The following is a 15,371-nucleotide window of genomic DNA, read 5'->3' as shown; positions in this document are numbered from 1 at the left end:
CTTATTTCCTTATTTCCTAATAGCCTTAATCCCTTATTCCCTAATAGCCTTATTCCATCATTCCCTTATTCCCTTATTCTCTTATTCCCTTATTCCCTAATAGCCTTATTCCCTAATAGCCTTAATCCCTTATTCCCTAATAGCCGTATTCCCATATTCCCTAATAGCCTTATTCCCTTATTCCCTAATAGCCTTATTCCCTTATTTCCTTATTCCTTAATAGCCTTATTCCATTATTCCCTAATAGCCGTATTTCCTTATTCCCTAATAGCCTTATTCCCTTATTCCCTTATTCCCTAATAGCCGTATTCCCATATTCCCTAAAAGCCTTATTCCCTTTTTTCCTTATTCCCTAATAGCCTTATTCCCTTATTTCCTTATTCCCTAATAGCCTTATTCCCGTATTTCCTTATTCCCTAATAGCCTTATTCCCTTATTACCTAATAGGCGTATTCCCATATTCCCTAATAGCCTTATTCCCTTTTTTCCTTATTCCCTAATAGCCTTATTCCCTTATTTCCTTATTCCCTTATTTCCTTATTCCTTAATAGCCTTATTCCATTATTCCCTTATTCCCTAATTCCCTTATTCCCCAATAGCCTTATTCCTTTATTCCCCAGCACTATATGGAAATGTGTTAAGATAAAGAAGAGAGAAGCTAGCGGTACAGAGGGACAGACGGAGAGACAAATTGAGAGACAGACAGCCAGACAGATGGACAGAGAGAGAGAGATGGACGGATCGACAGAGAGAGACAGACGGACGGACAGACAGAGAGAGAGAGAGAGAGCGAGACAGACAGACAGACAGACAGACAGACAGACAGACAGACAGACAGACAGACAGACAGACAGACAGACAGACAGACAGAGAGAGAGAGAGAGAGAGAGAGGGAGACGGACGGACGGACGGACAGACAGACAGACAGACAGACAGAGAGAGGGAGACGGAGGACGGAGAGAGACAGAGAGAGAGAGAGAGACAGAGGGACGGACGAACGGAGAGAGAGAGGACGGACGAACGGACGGACGGAAAGAGAGAGAGGGACTGACTGGACTGGATACTATTCACTGTCTGTAACACCTGTGGCATCGCAAGAGAAGTCTGCTGGATGTGTTGTACTAACACAGGACACTAACACACCTTGTGTTGTGTTAACAGGACACTAACACACCTTGTGTTGTGTTAACATAGGACACTAACACACCTTGTGTTGTGTTAACAGGACACTAACACACCTTGTGTTGTGTTAACAGGACACTAACACACCTTGTGTTGTGTTAACAGGACACTAACACACCTTGTGTTGTGTTAACATAGGACACTAACACACCTTGTGTTGTGTTGACAGGACACTAACACACCTTGTGTTGTGTTAACACAGGACACTAACACACCTTGTGTTGTGTTAACACCGACAAACGCTGACACTACACATCCAAGTATATCTGACCAAATTATGAAAGACAATAATTGTAATTTAGAATTTTCAAAGTCAGTGCTGAAGAGGTGAAAACACTAGCCACCGGGGTCTGACAACTTGGATGGAAAATTACTGAGGGTAATAGTTGTCACGACCGAAGGTGGCTCCCCTTCCCGTTCGGGTGGCACTCGGCGGTCGTCGTCGCCGGCCTACTAGCTGCCACTGATTCTTTCCTCCCCCTCCTTATGTGTTTATTGAGTAGACCTGTTTTGAGTTGGTTATAATTAGTGAGGCTTTATTAGTCAGCCGGCCCGCCTGGTTCTTTGTGCGGGATTGATTATTGTAACCTTGGTGTTTGCATTAGATGTACATGTTTGTGTATTTAGTGCTAGACTGTTTTCGTTTCCCTGTGTCTGGGGCATATGGTTTGAGCACCCGTAAGTGTGGGGACCGTAGTTCTCCGTGTGTGCATTAAAGAAGCACTTTATTGAACTCTGCTTTCCTGCACCTGATTTCACCCTCACGACACCCAGGACCTTACAATAGTGGACGATATTGCCACTCCTATTTTCCATATCTTCAATTTAAGCCTAATAGAAAGTGTGTGCCCTCAGGCCTGGAGGGAAGCAAAAGGCTTTCCGCTACCTAAGAATAGTAAAGGCCCCTTTACTGGCTCAAATAGCCGACCAATCAGCCTGTTACCGACCCTGATGATTGGCTGAGATAAATTGATGTTAAAAAGATTGTGGGGGCTGTTTTGTTTTGACTTCAGTGTGGCTTTTGACATTATCGATCATAGTCTGCTGCTGGAAAAATGTGTTCTGGCTTTACATCCCCTGCTATAATGTGGATAAAGAGTTACCTGCCTACCAGAACACAGAGGGTGTTCTTTAATAGAAGCCTCTCCAACATAATCCAGGTAGAGTCAGGAATTCCCCAGGGCAGCACTCTAGGCCCCTTACCTTTCTACAGTTTGACTGATGACCTACCACTGGCACTGAGTAAAGCCTGTACGTCTCTGCGTGCAGATGACTCCGTTTTATACTTGATGGCAAGTAATAAGGTGGTCCTAAATATTTAAAAAACTAAAAGCATTGTACTTGGGACAAATCATTCACTGAATTCTAAACCTCAACTAAATCTTGTAAGAAATAATGTGGAAATTAAGCAAGTTGAGGTGACTAAAAACTGCTTGGAGTAACCCTGGATTGTAAACTGTCATGGTCAAAACATATTGATACAACAGTGGCTAAAATGGGGAGAAGTCTGTCCAAGCGCTACTCTTCTTAACAGCAATATCAACAAGGCAGATTGTACAGGCTCTAGTTTTGTCGCACCTGGACTACTGTTCAGTCGTGTGGTCAGGTGCCACAAATTGCAATTGTCTCAGAACAGGGCAGCTCGGCTGGCCCTTGGATGTACACAGAGAGATAACATTAATGATATGCATGTCAATCTTTCCTCGCTCAAAGTGGAGGGGAGATTGATTTCATCACTACTTGTATTTGTGAAAGGCATTACATGTTGAATGCACTGAGCTGTCTGTTTAAACTACTAGCACACAGCTCAGACACCCATGCATACCCCACAAGACATGCCACCAGAGGTCTGTTTAAACTACTAGCACACAGCTTAGACACCCATTCATACCCCACAAGACATGCCACCAGAGGTCTCTTCACAATCCAGAATAGTTTAAACTATGGGAGACACCCATTCATACCCCACAAGACATGCACCAGAGGTCTGTTTAAACTACTAGCACACATAGACACCCATTCATACCCCACAAGACTACCAGGTCTGGAACTCATTCATTCCACAGTACTACATAGAGCCATGACAAGACATGGAACTCTATTCCACAGTACTACAGAGCCATGGAATAGATATCTATTCCACAGTACTACATAGAGCCATGACTACATGGAACTCTATTCCACAGTACTACATAGAGCCATGACTACATGGAACTCTATTCCACAGTACTACATAGAGCCATGACGACATGGAACTCTATTCCACAGTACTACATAGAGCCATGACTACATGGAACTCTATTCCACAGTATTACATTGAGCCATGACTACATGGAACTCTATTCCACATCAGGTAACTGATGCAGCAGTAAAAAAAGACCTTATGGAACAGCGGGGACTGTGAAGAGACACAAACAAGCACAGACACGATAACATATGCACTATACACACACGTAAACAAGATTTTTGTGTTGTAGATACGTGGTAGTGGAGTAGGGGCCTGAGGGCACACACTTAGTGTGTTGTAGACATGTGGTAGTGGAGTAGGGGCCTGAGGGCACACACTTAGTGTGTTGTAGATACGTGGTAGTGGAGTAGGGGCCTGAGGGCACACACTTAGTGTGTTGTAGATGTGTGGTAGTGGAGTAGGGGCCTGAGGGCAAACACTTAGTGTGTTGTAGACATGTGGTGTAGAGTAGGGGCCTGAGGGTAGTGTGTTGTAGACATGTGGTAGTGGAGTAGGGGCCTGAGGGCACACACTTAGTGTGTTGTAGACATGTGGTAGTGGAGTAGGGGCCTGAGGGCACACACTTAGTGTGTTGTAGACATGTGGTAGTGGAGTAGGGGTCTGAGGGCACACACTTAGTGTGTTGTAGACATGTGGTAGTGGAGTAGGGGTCTGAGGGCACACACTTAGTGTGTTGTAGACATGTGGTAGTAGAGTAGGGGCCTGAGGGCACACACTTAGTGGTAGTTAGGGGTAGGGCACACACTTAGTGTGGTAGTGGAGTAGGGGCCTGAGGGCACACACTTAGTGTGTTGTAGACATGGTAGTGTAGGGGTGGTAGTGGAGTAGGGGCCTGAGGGCACACACTTAGTGTGTTGTAGATGTGGTAGTAGGGGCCTGAGGGTAGTGGGCCTGAGGGCACACACTTAGTGTGTTGTAGACATGTGGTAGTAGAGTAGGGGCCTGAGGGCACACACTTAGTGTGTTGTAGACATGTGGTAGTAGAGTAGGGGCCTGAGGGCACACACTTAGTGTGTTGTAGACATGTGGTAGTGGAGTAGGGGCCTGAGGGCACACACTTAGTGTGTTGTAGACATGTGGTAGTAGAGTAGGGGCCTGAGGGCACACACTTAGTGTGTTGTAGATGAGGGCACACACTTGTGTTGTAGTAGAGTAGGGGCCTGAGGGCACACACTTAATGTGTTGTAGATACGTGGTAGTGGAGTAGGGGTCTGAGGGCACACACTTAATGTGTTGTAGACATGTGGTAGTGGAGTAGGGGCCTGAGGGCACACACTTAGTGTGTAGTGTAGACTTAGTGTGTTGTAGACATGTGGTAGTAGAGTAGGGGCCTGAGGGCACACACTTAGTGTGTTGTAGACATGTGGTAGTAGAGTAGGGGCCTGAGGGCACACACTTAGTGTGTTGTAGACATGTGGTAGTGGAGTAGGGGCCTGAGGGCACACACTTAGTGTGTTGTAGAGATACGTGGTAGTGGAGTAGGGGCCTGAGGGCACACACTTAGTGTGTTGTAGATACATGGTAGTGGAGTAGGGGTCTGAGGGCACACACTTAGTGTGTTGTAGACATGTGGTAGTAGAGTAGGGGCCTGAGGGCACACACTTAATGTGTTGTAGATACGTGGTAGTGGAGTAGGGGTCTGAGGGCACACACTTAATGTGTTAGGGGTAGACATGTGTTGTAGACATGTGGTAGTAGGGGCCTGAGGGCACACACTTAGTGTGTTGTAGACATGTGGTAGTAGAGTAGGGGCCTGAGGGCACACACTTAGTGTGTTGTAGACGTGTGGTGGTGGAGTAGGGGTCTGAGGGCACATACTTAGTGTGTTGTAGACATGTGGTAGTAGAGTAGGGGCCTGAGGGCACACACTTAGTGTGTTGTAGACATGTGGTAGTGGAGTAGGGGCCTGAGGGCACACACTTAGTGTGTTGTAGACATGTGGTAGTAGAGTAGGGGCCTGAGGGCACACACTTAGTGTGTTGTAGACATGTGGTAGTGGAGTAGGGGCCTGAGGGCACACACTTAGTGTGTTGTAGACATGTGGTAGTGGAGTAGGGGCCTGAGGGCACACACTTAGTGTGTTGTAGATATGTGGTAGTAGTAGAGTAGGGGCCTGAGGGCACACACTTAATGTGTTGTAGATACGTGGTATTGGAGTAGGGGTCTGAGGGCACACACTTAATGTGTTGTAGACATGTGGTAGTGGAGTAGGGTAGGGGCCTGAGGGCACACACTTAGTGTGTTGTAGACACGTGGTAGTGGAGTAGGGGCCAGAGGGCACACACTTAGTGTGTTGTAGACATGTGGTAGTGGAGTAGGGGTCTGAGGGCACACACTTAGTGTGTTGTAGACATGTGGTAGTAGAGTAGGGGCCTGAGGGCACACACTTAGTGTGTTGTAGACATGTGGTAGTAGAGTAGGGGTCTGAGGGCACACACTTAGTGTGTTGTAGACATGTGGTAGTAGAGTAGGGGTCTGAGGGCACACACTTAGTGTGTTGTAGACATGTGGTAGTAGAGTAGGGGCCTGAGGGCACACACTTAGTGTGTTGTAGACATGTGGTAGTGGAGTAGGGGCCTGAGGGCACACACTTAGTGTGTTGTAGACATGTGGTAGTAGAGTAGGGGCCTGAGGGCACACACTTAGTGTGTTGTAGACATGTGGTAGTGGTAGTAGAGTAGGGGCCTGAGGGCACACACTTAGTGTGTTGTAGACATGTGGTAGTAGATAGGGGTGAGGGCACACACTTAGTAGACATGTGGTAGGGGTCTGAGGGCACACACTTAGTGTGTTGTAGACATGTGGTAGTGGAGTAGGGGCCTGAGGGCACACACTTAGTGTGTTGTAGACATGTGGTAGTGGAGTAGGGGTCTGAGGGCACACACTTAGTGTGTTGTAGACATGTGGTAGTAGAGTAGGGGCCTGAGGGCACACACTTAGTGTGTTGTGGAGTCTGTTTTGAAAGTATTGTAATGTTTTACAAATCGTATAACTGCTTCGGCAGCAGCTAATGGGCAGCAGCTAATGGGCAGCAGCTAATGGGGGCAGCAGCTAATGGGCAGCAGCTAATGGGCAGCAGCTAATGGGCAGCAGCTAATGGGCAGCAGCTAATGGGCAGCAGCTAATGGGCAGCAGCTAATGGGCAGCAGCTAATGGGCAGCAGCTAATGGGCAGCAGCTAATGGGCAGCAGCTAATGGGCAGCAGCTAATGGGCAGCAGCTAATGGGCAGCAGCTAATGGGCAGCAGCTAATGGGTAAGCAGCTAATGGGCAGCAGCTAATGGGCAGCAGCTAATGGGCATCCTGCAGCTAATGGGCAGCAGCTAATGGGCAGCAGCTAATGGGCAGCAGCTAATGGGCAGCAGCTAATGGGCAGCAGCTAATGGGCAGCAGCTAATGGGCAGCAGCTAATGGGCATCCTGCAGCTAATGGGCAGCAGCTAATGGGCAGCAGCTAATGGGCAGCAGCTAATGGGCATCCTAATGGGGATCCATAATGAATACAAATACAAACTACTACTACTGCTGACCACTGGCCAGGCTTTGAGCCCTTCGATACACACTATCGTATATTTCATTTGATCCTCTAGGTTCTCTGGGACTGGGTTCTCCTATGAGAAGTCTCTTATTGCTCTGAAACATAGAAACCACATCCCCCTCCCATTCCATCCCGTCAACAGAGCTGTGTGTGATCTGACCAAGCCTTAGGGTTAATGGAATAGACAGAGTAGATTTCCCTGGAGAGATAGAGCAGATAAGTGTGTGTGTGCGTGTGTGTGTGTGTGTGTGTGTGTGTGTGTGTCGCTCCTTGCCGACCTCCCATCCTGATCGATACACAACAAGAGGCCCAGTGAGCAGTGTCTAATGTCACACCATCTGACTCATTATCAGCTGGCCAACGCAGGTTCAGTTCACATCCAGAGTCACAGCTACAGACACAGCCGTCTCACAACTAGAGTCACAGCTACAGACACAGCCGTCTCACATCCAGAGTCACAGCTACAGACACAGCCGTCTCACAACCAGAGTCACAGCGACAGACACAGCCGTCTCACATCCAGAGTCACAGCTACAGACACAGCCGTCTCACATCCAGAGTCACAGCTACAGACACATCAGTCTCACATCCAGAGTCACAGCTACAGACACAGCCGTGTCACATCCAGAGTCACAGCTACAGACACAGCCGTCTCACATCCAGAGTCACAGCTACAGACACAGCCGTCTCACATCCAGAGTCACAGCTACAGACACATCAGTCTCACATCCAGAGTCACAGCTACAGGCACAGCCGTGTCACATCCAGAGTCGCAGCTACAGACACAGCCGTCTCACATCCAGAGTCACAGCTACAGACACATCAGTCTCACAACCAGAGTCACAGCTACAGACACAGCCATCTCACAACCAGAGTCACAGCTACAGACACAGCCGTCTCACATCCAGAGTCACAGCTACAGACACAACCGTCTCACCTGTCTACTGGCTTTGCCTGCTTCTTACGAATACCAATGGAGGAGGCTATGGAGTCAGGGAGACTATGGAGTCAAGGAGACTATGGAGTCAGGGAGGCTATGGAGTCAGGGAGACTATGGAGTCAGGGAGGATATGGAGTCAGGGAGGATATGGAGTCAGGGAGGCTATGGAGTCAGGGAGGCTATCGAGCCAGGGAAGCTATGGAGTCAGGGAGACTATGGAGTCAAGGAGACTATGGAGTCAGGAGACTATGGAGTCAGGGAGGGGAGGCTATGGAGTCAGGGAGGCTATGGAGTCAGGGAGGCTATGGAGTCAGGGAGGATATGGAGTCAGGGAGGCTATGGAGTCAGGGAGGCTATGGAGTCAGGGAGGCTATGGAGTCAGGGAGGATGGAGTGGAGTCAGTCAGGGAGGCTATGGAGTGGAGTCATGGGAGGAGTCTATGGAGTCAGGGAGGCTATGGAGTCAGGGAGGCTATGGAGTCAGGGAGGATATGGAGTCAGGGAGGCTATGGAGTCAGGGAGGAGTATGGAGTCAGGGAGGCTATGGAGTCAGGGAGGATATGGAGTCAGGGAGGCTATGGAGTCAGGGAGGCTATGGAAGCAGATTGTTTCTTCAATATCTGAACTGTCTATCGGGGATATAGCTTGTCAGAGAAGGGCTTGTGCAACAACGACTACTAAACCTCCAGAGAACAGGAGAACATGAGAGTGTTGCAGCGCAGGCTGGGTATGTGAACACCAGAGTACAGTACTGTCTATTAAATGCTGTGGAACTAACTTACCTTCACATTTCTCCAGTATCTGAATTGTCTCTCCTATCTCCAGAGACAGACCCTGCGTCACGATCGCTCGAAACGTGCAGATCACTGAGGGAAAGAAGAGAGAGAAGAAGGGATGAGTTTTCAGATGACAAACAGGTACCAGCGAAGGAAGAATTAAATGGTAGAGGTACAAAATTGTTACATTTTTTTAAATTATCCAGTCGGATAAACACTCCAAACAGCCTACCAGACCGCTCGGAGGAGCCACATGGTCCTAAAGCACACTGTTGCCTCGTTTTGTATCACATTACAATGATATATCACACTGTAACCCTGGGGCAGAGAAACCCTTCATCCTATTCACACTGTAACCTTGGGGCAGAGAAACCCTTCATCCTATTCACACAGTAACCCTGGGGCAGAGAAACCCTTCATCCAGGTACCAGCGAAGGAAGAATTAAATGGGGCAGAGAAACCCTTCATCCTATTCACACAGTAACCCTGGGGCAGAGAAACCCTTCATCCTATTCACACAGTAACCCTGGGGCAGAGAAACCCTTCATCCTATTCACACAGTAACCCTGGGGCAGAGAAACCCTTCATCCTATTCACACTGTAACCTTGGGGCAGAGAAACCCTTCATCCTATTCACACAGTAACCCTGGGGCAGAGAAACCCTTCATCCTATTCACACAGTAACCCTGGGGCAGAGAAACCCTTCATCCTATTCGCACATTAACCCTGGGGCAGAGAAACCCTTCATCCTATTCACACAGTAACCCTGGGGCAGAGAAACCCTTCATCCTATTCACACAGTAACCCTGGGGCAGAGAAACCCTTCATCCTATTCACACAGTAACCCTGGGGCAGAGAAACCCTTCATCCTATTCACACTGTAACCTTGGGGCAGAGAAACCCTTCATCCTATTCACACAGTAACCCTGGGGCAGAGAAACCCTTCATCCTATTCACACATTAACCCTGGGGCAGAGAAACCCTTCATCCTATTCACACTGTAACCCTGGGGCAGAGACACCCTTCATCCTATTCACACTGTAACCCTGGGGCAAAGACACCCTATTCACACTGTAACCCTGGGGCAGAGGAACCCTATTCACACTGTAACCCTGGGGCAGAGAAACCCTATTCACACAGTAACCCTGGGGCAGAGAAACCCTTCATCCTATTCACACAGTAACCCTGGGAGAGAGAAACCCTTCACCCTATTCACACTGTAACCCTAGGGCAGAAAACCCTTCATCATATTCACACTGTAACCCTGGGGCAGAGACTCCCTTCATCCTATTCACACTGTAAGCCTGGGGCAGAGACACCCTTCATCCTATTCACACAGTAACCCTGGGGTAGAGAAACCCTTCATCCTATTCACACAGTAACCCTGGGGTAGAGAAACCCTTCACCCTATTCACACAGTAACCCTGGGGTAGAGAAACCCTTCACCCTATTCACACAGTAACCCTGGGGTAGAGAAACCCTTCACCCTATTCACACAGTAACCCTGGGGTAGAGAAACCCTTCACCCTATTCACACAGTAACCCTGGGGCAGAGAAACCCTATTCACACAGTAACCCTGGGGTAGAGAAACCCTTCATCCTATTCACACTGTAACCCTGGGGAAGAGAAACCCTATTCATAGAGCAAGTGTAGAGGTTTGGTGGCTCTCTGTGTATTGGTATGGCATGTGAGTCGCTCGATGGTTTTGTTATCTCATCTTCCAGCTCCAGAGACAAAGCAGCAGTAGTTCTACTATGGAGGTCCTGTCACATTCTACTGTAACCCAGAACAACATCACTGTCACTGACATAGTCTCTCTATCAGCCCCACTGACAGGAACAGGCTGGGGCTGGTGGTGGCCTCTTTCTCTGTTCTCTGTTCTCTGACCTCTCTCCCTTTCTTTCTCTCTCTCTCTCTCTCTCTCTCTCTCTGTCTCTCTCTCTCTCTTTCTCGCTCTTTATCCTACTCTACTCTCTCTCTCTCTCTCCCTCTATCTCTCTCTTTCTCTCTCTCACCCCCCTCTTTCTCTCTCTCACCCCTCCCTCTCTCTTTCTCTCTCTCTCCCCCTGGCCTGCATCCTCTCTCTCTCTGTTCCCCCCCCTCTCTCTCTCTCTCTCACCCCTGGCCTGTATCCTCTCTCTCTCACCCCCTCTCTCACCCCCTGGCCTGCATCTCTCTCTCTCACCCCCTCTATATTTATCTCTCTCACCCCCTGGCCTGCATCCTCTCTCTCTCACCCCCTGGCCTGCATCCTCCCTCTCAATCTTCCCTCCCCTCTCTCTTTCTCTCTCTCACCCCCTGGACTGCATCCTCTCTCTCTCTCACCCCCACCTCTCTCTTTCTCTCTCTCTCACCCCTGGCCTGCATCCTCTCTCTCTCACCCCCCTCTCTCTTTCTCTCTCACCCCCTGGCCTGCATCCCTCTCTCTCTCACCCCTCCCTCTCTCTTTCTCTCTCTCACCCCCTGGCCTGCATTCTCTCTCTCACACCCCCTGGCCTGCATCTTCTCTCTCTCTCTCACCCCTGGCCTGCATCCTCTCTCTCTCCCCCCTCTCTTTCTCTCTCTCACCCCCTGGCCTGCATCCTCTCTCTCTCCAGATTAGTGATTCCATGGCTGCCTGCATCAAGCTAAACCCACTACTGGGAAGTGGGCATGCCCTGTCCTCTAATGATGATTCTAGTATATTATAGGACCAGATTAGTAGGCAGACTGAGATACAGACATAGGCAAACCATAGGCAGGAATGGATGGAATCCATTAGAATATAGAATAGCTGAAGAGCTTTGTTTATGTAATGGCAGTCTATTAGCGCAACTGCAAAGTGTTAGTATCGTGTTGTGTTCCATTAAGAAGCATTTTTCTAGATCCCACGGAATACAGAGAGGATTGTTGCCAGATAAACCAGATCAAAGGGAATAATAAAAACATTTGAGTCGTGAGTCGTGTGTGTTGGGCTTGTGTTGTTGTTGCCAGTGTTGTGCGGAGTCATCACATGGAACCATTAAAACAAGAGTTCTGTCCCTGGCTGTTCTTTCTGTTCTGGATGCAGAATGTTTGTGGTGTTACTAAGCAACATGCTTCTGAAGCAGAATACAGAATGAAGAACAGAGATTAGAGTCTGGCTCCTGGCTCCTCCTACTGACACCCTGCATTCCACCAGTCAGGACATCACCGACATATAGGTCTGTACTATTACACCTGTATAGCTAGCCGCTCACACACACACACACACACACACACACACACACACACACACACACACATACACACAGACACACACACCACAGACATACACACAGACACACCCACACAGACACAGACACACACACACACACACACAGACATACACACAGACACACATACAGACACAGACACACACACACACATACACAGACACACACACACAGACACACACACACACACACACACACACACACACACACACACACACACACACACACACACACACACACACACACACAGACACACACACAGACACACACACACACACCACAGACATACACACAGACACACCCACACAGACACAGACACACACACACACACACACACACCACAGACATACACACACACACACACACACACACAGACACACACACACACACACACATACACACAGACACACACACACAGACACACACACACACACACACACCACAGACATACACACAGACACACACCACAGACATACACACAGACACACACACACACACACACACACACACACACACACACACACACACACACACACACACACACACACACACACAGACACACAGACACAGACACACCCACACAGACACACACAGACACACACAGACACACACACACACACACACACACACACACAAGCTGACATCCAGGTGCATGCATCATCTAACAACGAGGGTCTATTTAACCAATAGCAGACATCTTGAACTGTGACATACGCTGAGTGTATACCAAACATCAGGATCACCTTCCTAGTATTGAGTTGTCCCCTTTTGTCCTCAGAACAGCCTCAGTTCATCAGGACATGGACTCTACAAGGTGTCGAAAGCGTTCCACAGGGATGCTGGCCCATGTTGACTCAGATGCTTCCCACAGTGTCAAGTTGGCTGAATGTCCTTTGGGTGGTGGACCATTCTTGATACACACAGGAAACTGTTGAGCGTGAGAAACCCAGCGGCGTTTCAGTTCTTGTCACAAACGCCTGGCACCTGCTACCATAACCTATATTTCTTACCCATCAACCCTCTGAATGGCACACATACACAATCCATGTCTCATGTCTATTCTCAATATTGTTTAAAAATCCTTCTTTAACCCGTCTTCTCCCCTTCATCTACACTGACGGAAGTGGAATAAAAAAGTGACATCAATAAGGGATCATAGTTGTCACCTGGATTCACCTGGTCGGTGTCAGTGTTCTTAATGTTTTGTATAGTCGGTGTATCTCGACATCCATATTCAGCATCAGTCAAAAAAACACACGACACACTCCCAATACCACACTCCCAATGCCACACTCCCAATGCCACACTCCCAATACCACACTCCCAATACCACACTCCCAATACCACACTCCGTATACCACACTCCGTATACCACACTCCGTATACCACACTCCCAATGCCACACTCCCAATACCACACTCCCAATACCACACTCCCAATACCACACCACCACACTCCCAATCCCACACTCCCAATGCCACACTCCCAATGCCACACTCCCAATACCACACTCCCAATACCACACTCCCAATACCACACTCCCAATACCACACTCCCAATACCACACTCCGTATACCACACTCCCCACTACCAATACCACACATCCAATACCACACTCCCAATGCCACACTCCCAATGCCACACTCCCAATGCCACACTCCCAATGCCACACTCCCAATGCCACACCCCCAATGCCACACCCCCAATGCCACACCCCCAATGCCACACTCCCAATGCCACACTCCCAATGCCACACTCCCAATGCCACACTCCCAATGCCACACTCCCAATACCACACTCCCAATGCCACACTCCGTATACCACACTCCCAATACCACACTCCCAATGCCACACTCCCAATACCACACTCCCAATACCACACTCCCAATGCCACACTCCCAATACCACACTCTTCCAATACCACACTCCGTATGCCACACTCCCAATACCACACTCCCAATGCCACACTCCCAATGCCACACTCCGTATACCACACTCCCAATGCCACACTCCCAATACCATACTCCCAATGCCACACTCCCAATGCCACACTCCGTATACCACACTCCCAATGCCACACTCCCAATACCACACTCCCAATGCCACACTCCCAATGCCACACTCCGTATACCACACTCCCGATACCACACTCCCAATACCATACTCCCAATGCCACACTCCCAATACCACACTCCCAATACCACACTCCCAATACCACACTCCCAATACCACACTCCCAATACCACACTCCCAATACCACACTCCCAATACCACACTCCCAATACCACACTCCCAATACCACACTCCCAATACCACACTCCCAATACCACACTCCCACACCCCAATGCCACACTCCCAATGCCACACTCCCAATGCCACACTCCCAATGCCACACTCCCAATACCACACTCCCAATGCCACACTCCCAATACCACACTCCCAATGCCACACTCCCAATGCCACACTCCCAATGCCACACTCCCAATGCCCACTCCCACTCCCAATGCCACACTCCCAATGCCACACTCCCAATCCACAATGCCACACTCCCAATCCCAATACCACACTCCCAATGCCACACTCCCAATGCCCAATACCACACTCCCAATGCCACACTCCCAATGCCACACTCCACACTCCCAATGCCACATACCACACTCCCAATGCCACACTCCCAATGCCACACTCCCAATACCACACTCCCAATGCCACACTCCCATTACCACACTCCCAATACCACACTCCCAATACCACACTCCCAATGCCACACACACAGGATTAACAGCATAGAAAGAATCCAAACGTATCATCTGCATCTGCCATCTGTGTTCTCCTGTTGAGACGTCAGACAGAGAGCCGTTTGTGGGGGCATTTAGTGTTCTGATTTACCAAGCCTGACTACATGATGCAATTTGCACTTCTACTTCAAAAGCTTTGGGTTAATATGTCATGTTGTTGTGAGGAAACACTGCTGTAAACATTTACAATGACCACTGATCACATCACATCGACCTTACCTGACAGGAAATCACTGGTCACTTTAAATGGAACACTAGTCACTGTAATAATGTTCACATCCTGCTTTACTCATCTCATATGTACATACTGTACTATACTGTACTATTTACTATACTTCTATTCTACTGTATTTTAGTCAGAAACCACTTGTGTGTATTGTTGTAAATTGTTAGATACTACTGCACTGTAGGAACTAGGAACACAATCATTTCACTACACCCGCAATAACATCTGCTAAATATATGTATGTGACCAATAACATCTGCTAAATATATGTATGTGACCAATAACATCTGCTAAATATATGTATGTGACCAATAACATCTGCTAAATATATGTATGTGACCAATAACATCTGCTAAATATATGTATGTGACCAATAACATCTGCTAAATATATGTATGTGACCAATAACATCTGCTAAATATATGTATGTGA

The 15,371-nt window shown here is 48.4% G+C and overlaps 1 protein-coding gene across 2 annotated transcripts in view; it reads right to left on the bottom strand.

Moving 5' to 3' along the window:
• Window positions 1–15,371, bottom strand: part of dock3 (dedicator of cytokinesis 3) — a 427,692-nt gene that overhangs the window by 295,161 nt on the left and 117,160 nt on the right. For both annotated transcript variants that reach the window (XM_042324863.1, XM_042324864.1), the window contains exon 2: window positions 8,688–8,771. In XM_042324863.1, coding sequence (XP_042180797.1) covers window positions 8,688–8,771 — 84 coding nt within the window. The remainder of the gene's footprint in view (window positions 1–8,687; window positions 8,772–15,371) is intronic.

This window comes from Oncorhynchus tshawytscha, linkage group LG07, assembly GCF_018296145.1.
Source record: "Oncorhynchus tshawytscha isolate Ot180627B linkage group LG07, Otsh_v2.0, whole genome shotgun sequence".
NCBI classification, from domain to species: Eukaryota; Metazoa; Chordata; class Actinopteri; order Salmoniformes; family Salmonidae; genus Oncorhynchus; species Oncorhynchus tshawytscha.
This window is presented reverse-complemented; position numbering and strand designations above follow the sequence as displayed.